At 46.7% G+C, this 9014-nt stretch overlaps 1 protein-coding gene across 1 annotated transcript in view; it reads left to right on the forward strand.

The window, feature by feature from the left end:
- Window positions 1-6182: 6182 nt before the first annotated feature.
- Dpep3 (dipeptidase 3) overlaps window positions 6183-9014 on the forward strand; it is a 5311-nt gene continuing 2479 nt past the window's right edge. Inside the window, exons 1-6 of the mRNA XM_008839127.2 lie at window positions 6183-6566; window positions 6848-6974; window positions 7421-7550; window positions 7640-7781; window positions 8050-8119; window positions 8230-8406. Coding sequence (XP_008837349.1) covers window positions 6319-6566; window positions 6848-6974; window positions 7421-7550; window positions 7640-7781; window positions 8050-8119; window positions 8230-8406 — 894 coding nt within the window. The 5' untranslated portion in view covers window positions 6183-6318. The remainder of the gene's footprint in view (window positions 6567-6847; window positions 6975-7420; window positions 7551-7639; window positions 7782-8049; window positions 8120-8229; window positions 8407-9014) is intronic.

Consider the following 9014-nt stretch of genomic DNA (forward strand, 5'->3'; position numbering starts at 1 on the left):
AAAAGACATTCCCTATCACATGCCATTGTCATGGCTTCACCTGTAGGTAGTTTTCTCTTTTTATTTCCTTGCAATTTATTTGTTGAAAATAAAAATACTGGAACTGGAGAGATGGCTTAGCGGTTGAGTACTGGCTGCTCTTGCCAAGGACCCAAGTCCAGTTTTCAGCACCCACATGGCAGCTAACAACTGTCTCTAATTCCAGTTCCAGGGGAATCCAACACTTTCTTCTGACCTTTGTGGGCATTGCATGACATGGGTACACTTACACACATGTAGCCAATACACTCATGCACATAAAATTTAAAAATAATTAAAAATTAAAATAATAAAATAATAATATAATTAAAAATAATAAAAAATTAAAATAATAAAAATTTAAAAATAACAGTCCTTGGCATTTTCCATGTTTTTGAGTTTGCTAATTATATCCTATGGTGTCATTTAACATGTTCCTCTGCTCCTAATTTTTCCTATAAACTCACAATTGTGGGAAGTTGTTATTTACATGTGTATTTAGAGATAGGGTATCTGTGTATTACCCAGCCTGTCCTACAACTGTGGCTTAAGCAATCCCCTTGCCTCAGCCTCTTGAGTACCTTGGTACTTCAGGCATGCATCATTATAGTCAGCTACAGAAAGCTTTTAGAACTACATATGTGGGACTGGAGAGATGGCTCAGGAGCTAACGGGACTGGCTGCTTTTGCAGAGGAAGTAGGTTCCATTCCTAGCACCCCTCTTTTGTCCTCCAATGGCATTGCATGCACGTGGTGCACCTCGATAAATACAGGCAAAACACTCATACACATAAAATCTAAGGCGCTAGAGAGATGGTTCAGCTGTTAAGAGCACTAGCTGCTCTTGCAGAGAATCTGGATTCAGTTCCCAGCACCCACATGGAGGCTAACAACTGTCTGTAACTCCAGTTCCAGGGGAATCCAACGCCCTCTTCTGACCTCCATGGGCATTGCATGACAGTGGCGCACTTACATATATGCAAGTAATATACTTTAACATATAAAATAAAAATTTTTGCCAGGCGTGGTGGCGCACACCTTTAATCCCAGCAGTCGGGAGGCAGAGGCACGTGGGTCTGTGAAATCAAGGTCAGCCTGGTCTATGAAGTTAAGTTCCAGGCCAACTAGGGCTACAGGGACCCTGTCTCAGAACGTCCCCACACCCACACCCACACCCACGCCCACACCAATAAATATAATTTTTAATTTTTTTTTCAAAAGATAAGTAAATGAGCTGTGTATTTCCAGGCCTTTGTCCTACAAATGTTTCGTTGTATTTGTGTGGGTGCAGGGGAATCTCTATTTTATAAGTTTTAATTTATTTTTATTAATGTGTGAGAGTTTTGCCTGCATGTATATAAGTGCACCTGTGTCATGCAATACCTGTGGAGGCCAGAAAAAGATGTTTGGTCCCCTGGAACTAGAGTTACAGACAGTGGTTAGCTTCCATGACCTTGAACTCATGATTCTCCTGCCTCCACCTCCAGTGATCTGGAATTACAGATTAATAGTGCTTTCTATTCATTTCACCTGTTCTGCCTTCTTGTCTTCTTTTGGAGGCATGCAGTAATAGTGAATTAGCCTAAATCTTTCAAATCCTTCCAAGACAAATGTCAGTTGGAGTCCATTTAAGAAAAGAGAGATTGCTCTTAGTATTTAAAAATGGAGGAACACCAAGTGTGGTGGCACATGCTTTTAATCCCAGCACTTGGGAGGCAAAGACAGTAGGTTCCCTGTAAGTTTGAGACCACCCTGGTCTACATGTGAGTTCCAGGCCAGCCAGGGCTACATAGTAACACCCTGTCTCAAAAATACAAATAAATAATAGAGTCAGTGAGATGGCTCAGCTGGTAAAGGTGCTTGCCTCCAAGCTTGACGACCAGAGTTCAATTCCATATGGTCAAAGGAGCAAACCAACTCCTGAAAGGTGTCATCTGAACTCTACATGAGTACCATGGCACAATAATGTACATACACACACACAAATTAATTTAAAATATATATATATATATATATTTAAGATAGGGACTTGGGGACTGGAGAGTTGTCTCAGTGGTTAAGAGCACCCGCTGCTCTTACCTGCTGTTCTATTTCCAGAACCCACATGGTGGCTAACAACTGTCCATAACTCCAGTTCCAGGGGAATCCAACACCCTTGTCTGACTCTGAGGGCATTGCACGACACAAGTGCACTTATACACATGCAGGCAATACACTCATATACATAAAAATAAAAATAATAAAGCCGGTGTGGTGGCGCATGACTTTAATCCCAGCACTCGGGAGGCAGAGGCAGGCAGATCTCTGAGTTCAAGGCCAGCCTGGTCTACATAGTGAGTTCCAGGACAGCTGGGGCTACAGGGAGACCCTGTCTCAAAAAGACCAAAAAATAATAATAATAATATAATAAATAAGTAAATAAATAAAAAGAGGGCTGGACAGATGGCTCAGCATTAAGGGTAGTGACTGCTTTTGCAGAGGCACTGGGTTCAAATCCCAATACCCACCATGGAGGTCAACAACTGTCCTTAACTCCAGTTCCAGGCGATCTGATACCCTCTTCTGACCCCCATAGGCATTGTACAACATAGGTATACTTACATACATGCAGGCAAAACACTTATAGAGATAAAATAATAATGATAAATTAATTATTTAAAAATAATAAAATAAGCCAGGCGTGGTGGCACACGCCTTTAATCCCAGCACTTGAGAGGCAGAGGCAGGCGGATCTTGGTGAGGTCAAGGGCAGCCTGGTCTACATAGTGAGTTCCAGGACAGCTGGGGCTACAGGGAGACCCTGTCTCAAAAAGACCAAAATAACAATAATAATAATAATAAAAATGGGGAGGATTGGTTATATAGGTATTGGAAAGGCACAAAGGTGACATTGAAGTAAACTAAAATGATATTTCAGGAAGCTACCTGCCCCTCCCCAAAGTACAGGAACAAAGAAGGTGACATGCTAGTAGAAACTAAAAACTTAGAGAAGGGGGTGATGCTGGGGTTCCAATATTCTCTTGTTGATTTGTTTGTTTTTCATTATTATTTTAAATTTCGGGGGACAGGAGAGATGGCTCAACAGTTGAGAACACTGGCTGCTCTTTCAGAGAGCAGAGGTTTGAGTCCCAGCACCTACATGACAGGTAATAACCATCCTAACTCCAGTTCAAGGGGATCTGATGCCCTCTTCTGACCTCCACAGGCATTGCACAACACAAGTGTACATAGGTATATGCAAGCAATGCACTCATTCACATTAAATAAAAAATAATATAGGAGGCTGGAGAGATGGCTCAGCGGTTAAGAACATTGGCTATTCTTGCAGAAGACCCAGGTTCAAATCCCAGCACCCATATGGAAGCTAACAACTGTCTGTAACTCCAGTTCCAGGGCATCCGACGGCTGTTTCTGTCCTCTGTGGGCATTGCACGACTCAGGTGCACTTACCTACATACAGGCAATACACACATACACAGAAAATAAAAAATAAAAATTAATAAATAAGCCGGGTTTGGTGGCACACGCCTTTAATCCCAGCACTTGGGAGGCAGAGGCAGGTGGATCTTGGTGAGTTCAAGGCCAGCCTGGTCTACATAATGAGTTCCCGGACAAAATATTTAAAATATATATAAATTAATTTAAAAATATTATTTTGTCTTTGTCCTTTTTGGAAACAGCCTTGCTATGTAGCCTAGCTGTCCTCAGACTTGTGGCAATCATCCTGCCTCAACCTCCTGAGTATTAGGATTTCAGGAGTGTGCCACCACATCCATCTTATGAGGCTCCAATCCTGCCCTTCAGGTGGAGATGTTCTGAATGAGGGTGCCAAGGCTGGTCTGTTACACCAAAAGAAACTGGCAAGTGGAAACCAACTGCCTCTACTGATGGTGATGAGAGGAATAGGAGCAACAGGAAAGACGTCCGTCCCTCTTTCCTCCTTCTGCCAGTCTCTCTCTCTCTAGTGTAAGCGACCTGTTGGCAAGGAATCTAAGCAATGCAATTTCAAGAGTTCTAGCCCCAACATCATTCAGCAGAGATGAGGCAGCTCCACCTGGAGTTAAGAAGCAATTACTTAGTAATCATGATTTACTATTTATTTTTTGTGTATGTAGATCAGAGGACAACCACTGAGTCATCTCTCCAGCCCCAGAATAGTAGTATTAAGCTCTCCCCTATGACCTGTAACCGGTCTAGCCTCAGTTTCCTAAGTCTGATATCAAGGTCAGATAGGGCCAGGCATGGTGGCACATGCCTTTAATCCCAGCACTGGGGAGACAGAGGCAGGCAGGTGGATCCCTGTGGGTTCAAGGCCAGCCTGGTCTACATAGTGAGCTCCAGGCCAGTTGGAGCTACAGAAAGACCCTGTCTCAAAAAAAGACCAAAAAAAAAAAAAAAGAAATCAATGTCAGATACCTTCCATATCCTGTGAAGCAGGCCTTAAATCCAGTTAGAAAGTGCCTGGTTACACCCATAACATTTGTGCCACTATTGCACCAGTGGCCAAATGTTATAGCTTGTAGGATTGACAGCTGGGTGAGGTTAATGATTAATTTTCTCTTTCAGGTAGCATGTATAGCACCTTCCAGCACTATGAAAGCTAGTCAATAGAAATGAGGCTTTGGTTTTTTGTTTTGTTATTTTATTTTGTTTTGTTTCATTTTTTGAGACAAGGTCTCATAGCCCTATCAGGCCTGGAACTCTGGAACTCACTATGTAGATTAGGCTGGTCTTGAACTCAGAGATCCACCTGCCTCTGCCTCCTGGAACTAAATGTGTGTGCTGCCACACCTGCCGCAAGTTTTAGCTTTTCCACACTGATGTCCATAGTGGTTGCACCAGTTTGTCCTCCCTGCAGCATGGATAAAAGTTCCTCTTTCGCCACATCCTCATCAGCATGTGAGAGGACAACTCTTGAGAGGCAGTTCTTACCTTCCACCTTGCTGAGGCAGACTCTCTTGTTTCTGCTGCTGTGCTAAATACTCCATGCTAGCTAGCCTGAGAGTTTTCCAGAGATTCTCCTATGTCTGCTTCCCATTTTCCTTTGTGAGAGTTGAGATTACAGCATCTGGCTTTTTTTGGGAGGGAAGGAGTTGAGATGATCTCCCTTTAGCCCCTGGCGGCTTGGAACGCGTGCTTTGTAGACCAGGCTGACCTTGATCTCACAGAGATTTACCTCCTTCTGCCTCCCAAGAGCTGGGATTAAAGGTGTGTGCCACCATGCCAAGCTGTGTTTTTTGTTGTTGTTGTTTTGTTTCTTTTGCTTTTGTTTTTATAACGTGGATTTTGAGGCTCAAACTCAGGTTATTAGGCTTGCAAGGCAAGTATTTTTGCCCTCCCAGTCATCTTGCCAACCTTCATTTTCTTTTTGAATAAAGTAGGAATTTATTAAGAAACAATTTTAATATATATCCAGGAAGAGGTGTTAAAGGAGAGAGAGGGGATGCTTAGGAAAATACAGTACATACTCAACTGCAGATGAGGATTTCTCAAAAGAGAATTATACTTTTTTTGGTTTGTTTGTTGGGTTGAGACAGTCTTACTCTATAGTCAGGCGAACCTGGAATTTACTATGTAGCCCAGGCTGGCCTTGAATTCTCTGTAATCTTCAAATCTCAGACTCCCAAGTGTGAGCCTGGTTTCTTTCTCTCTCCCCCCACTCCTCCCCCCGATGCAGGGTATTGCTATATAGCCCAGGCTGGCTTCAAACTCGAAGTCCTCCTGTCTTAGCCTCCCCACTGCTGGGATTACACACCCAACTAGGGAATCTTCTGTCCATCAGTGGTAACCAACACCTCTAACCTCCACTCTTCCCTAGACCCCTGGGTAAGAATGACTTGAGGTCAGGAGTTCCAGGCCAGCTTAGAATATTTGCCTCCTTTGACGGCAGGGCACATGTGGGCAGCTAAACCCATATATATGCCCAGCTAGGGGTAAGATTAGGATGATTCCTGGGCTCCTGCCTGTGAGTTCCCCAGTAGGCTCCTTCCATTGCTGATCCATTCAGCTAGTGTCAGGTAGGAGCTAAGGCTAGATGCGTGCTGTGAGCAGAGGCCCGCCAGGCCTAAGGGGGCGCCCTCATCTTTGGAGAGCGGAAGGACGGTGGTGCCCTCTAGCGACTGCGCTTTGAGGCGTGGAAGATTCCAGGGCGTCCGTTGCAGAGTGGTGTGACTGGAAGCCCTTCCAGGCGAGGCCGTGACTTGGGTCCTAGGTCTGGGCTGGACGGTCCTATCCCCCATCCTTCTCGGCCAGCGCCCTGCCTGTTCTTCTCAGGCTCTTGTGAACATCACCCCGCACAACATGCCACCCGTGGGCCTTGCTCACCGCGCGCTGTGTCCCCGGCTGGATTCGCTGTCCCAGCAGCTTGTGGCGCTGTTGCTGCTGCTGCTGGTGTCTCCGTGGGTAGACTGTACCCACATCACTCAGAGCACCCCCAGCAACCTGACCACTCCTGGTATTCCCAATGCCGCCACCCGCGGCACTCCCAGTGACCCCCACCTGCGAGAGCGGGTGCGGACCCTGATGCGAGACTTCCCACTTGTGGACGGGTGCGTGACTGTGGCGTGGGGGTGATAAGGATTGAGCTTACCCCTGGGCCACTGAGGAGGCCGCTTCACCCCTTCCCCGGATCCCTCTCTCTTGTCTCACCCGTAGGTGCCCCCCACTTTTGCCCCGTCCCCCATTTTGCCCCACTGCTGATGGAACCCCCTTCCAACTGTGTATCAAGGGTCCATATATTAGTGTGACAAGGGGGCCTGGTGAGGTGAGGGAGGCCCAAGCTGATACTCTCTTCCTGACCTAGAGGCCATGGTCTCAATTCTCACCCCAGCCATAATGACCTGCCTCAGATCCTGATGGAACTTTTCCAGAGCAAGCTGGAGGATGTGAATCTGCGCAATTTCAGCCATGGCCAGACCAGCCTGGATAGGCTTAGAGATGGTCTTGTGGGTGCCCAGGTAACACAGGATCTACAGTACCAGAATGGCTGTTAGGAATGTTGGGGGACACAGAAACCTGGGTAGGCCAGGCTCTGAGTGACTAGGTACATGCAGTGCACCATCATGTGTGTACTAGGGAGCCATGGGGACCTTGGAGGCCAAGAGAGGTGGGCTGTATGAGTGCTCAGGTTCTATGGAAATGCATAGGAAACCGCTTGTGAGTGTGGGGTTTGCTGGAACCACAAAGACTATGGGAACCTTGTTTGGGGCATTTACACAGGATATGGTCAAACAGGAGGTAATGTGTCATGAGTTCAGTTTGTTCATTGCAAGATTAATAGTTGTAAGGGTACCATGAGGAGTCACTGACTCAAATGTGGACTGTGGGCGGTGAGGCAGGAGTGGCAGGCGAACCTAGGGAGTTGGAGACCACCCTCATAGTGGACCTATGAATCTACCCCCAGTTCTGGTCAGCCCACATTCCATGCCAAACCCAGGACCACGACGCTGTGAAGCTTGCCCTGGAACAGATTGACCTCATTCACCGCATGTGTGCTGCTTACCCTGAGTTGAAGCTTGTGACCTCAGCTCAAGGTGAGCTGGTGGATGGAAAAATAGTCTGGGATTCACTTCAGTGGTTCTGTCCTTGGGCTCTGGTCACCTGACTCCTCACCCTTTTCTAGGTCTGGACAGCACTCAGAAGCTGGCCTGCCTCATCGGCGTAGAGGGCGGCCACTCACTGGACACCAGCCTCTCTGTGCTTCGAAGTTTCTACCTGCTGGGAGTGCGCTACTTGACACTCACCTTCACCTGCAGCACACCCTGGTGAGGGCAGTGCCTGGCCAGGGTGGAATGGCGACAATGTGGTAGGGAAACTGCCCTCCCTAGAGCGGGCCTGACCATAATGGTCATAAAGTGGTCCACTGGGAAATGCTGAAGTCCTGGAAGGTCTCTTATACTTTCAGAAAGTAGCTAGCCCTGGTCCTCATCTGTTCTGGATATGGGATGGATAAATAAACAGAGCCCCCCTCCTCCCGATCACTGATAGCCAGACTATGGCCAGCTAAATTGCTTTCTCCTGCCTGTCCTACAGGGCAGAGAGTTCCACCAAATTCAGACACCAATTCTACACCAACATCAGTGGGTTGACAAGCTTCGGTGAGGTGAGGACTTTTATTCCATACCCTACCCCACCTGTTCCCTACAGATATGTGCACACACCTTTGTTCCATGACACCCTCTGTTCTCTCCCCAAACTCAATTGTGTCTGCAGAAAGTAGTGGAAGAAATGAACCGCCTGGGCATGATGATAGACTTGTCCCATGCCTCAGATACCTTGGCGAAGCGGATCCTGGAAGTGTCTCGGGCTCCTGTGATCTTCTCCCACTCAGGAGCTAGGGCCGTGTGTGACAATTTGCTGAATGTTCCTGATGATATCCTACAGCTTCTGGTGAGTAGCACTGTGGCCTCAAATCCAGGCCTAAGCTGTTTTGAGGGGCTGCCCAGCATGGTGGCATACACCTTTAATCCCAGCACTAGGGAGGCAGAGGCAGGCAGATCTCTGTGAGTTCAAGGCCAGCCTGGTCTACATAGTGAGTTCCCGGCCAGCTGGAGCCACAGGGAGATTCTGCCTAAAAAAAAAATTTTTTTTAAAGAGTTTTGAGGGGCTAGAGAGATGCCTCAGTGCTTAGGAGCACTGATTATTCTTGCAGAAGACCACCCAGAGCAACTAACAACTGTCTGTAACTCCAGTTCCAGGGGATCTGGTGCCCTCTTCTGTCCTCTGGGGGCACTGCATGACATGGGTGCACTTACACAAGCAGGCATAACATTCTTACATATAAAATAAAATAGGTAAATAACTTTAATTCCAGCACTTGGGAGGGAGAGGCGGGCAGATCTCTGTGAGTTCCAGGCCAGCTCTGGCTACAAGGAGACCCTGTCTCAAAAAGACCAAAAAAAAAAAAAGTAAATAAAAAAAATTTTACGGGCTGGAGAGATGGCTCAGCAGTTAAGAACACTGGTTGTTCTTACAGAAGACCCAGGTTCAAATCCCAG

This window comes from Nannospalax galili, unplaced genomic scaffold (assembly GCF_000622305.1).
Source record: "Nannospalax galili isolate Female #2095 unplaced genomic scaffold, S.galili_v1.0 scaffold799, whole genome shotgun sequence".
Lineage (NCBI taxonomy): Eukaryota > Metazoa > Chordata > Mammalia > Rodentia > Spalacidae > Nannospalax > Nannospalax galili.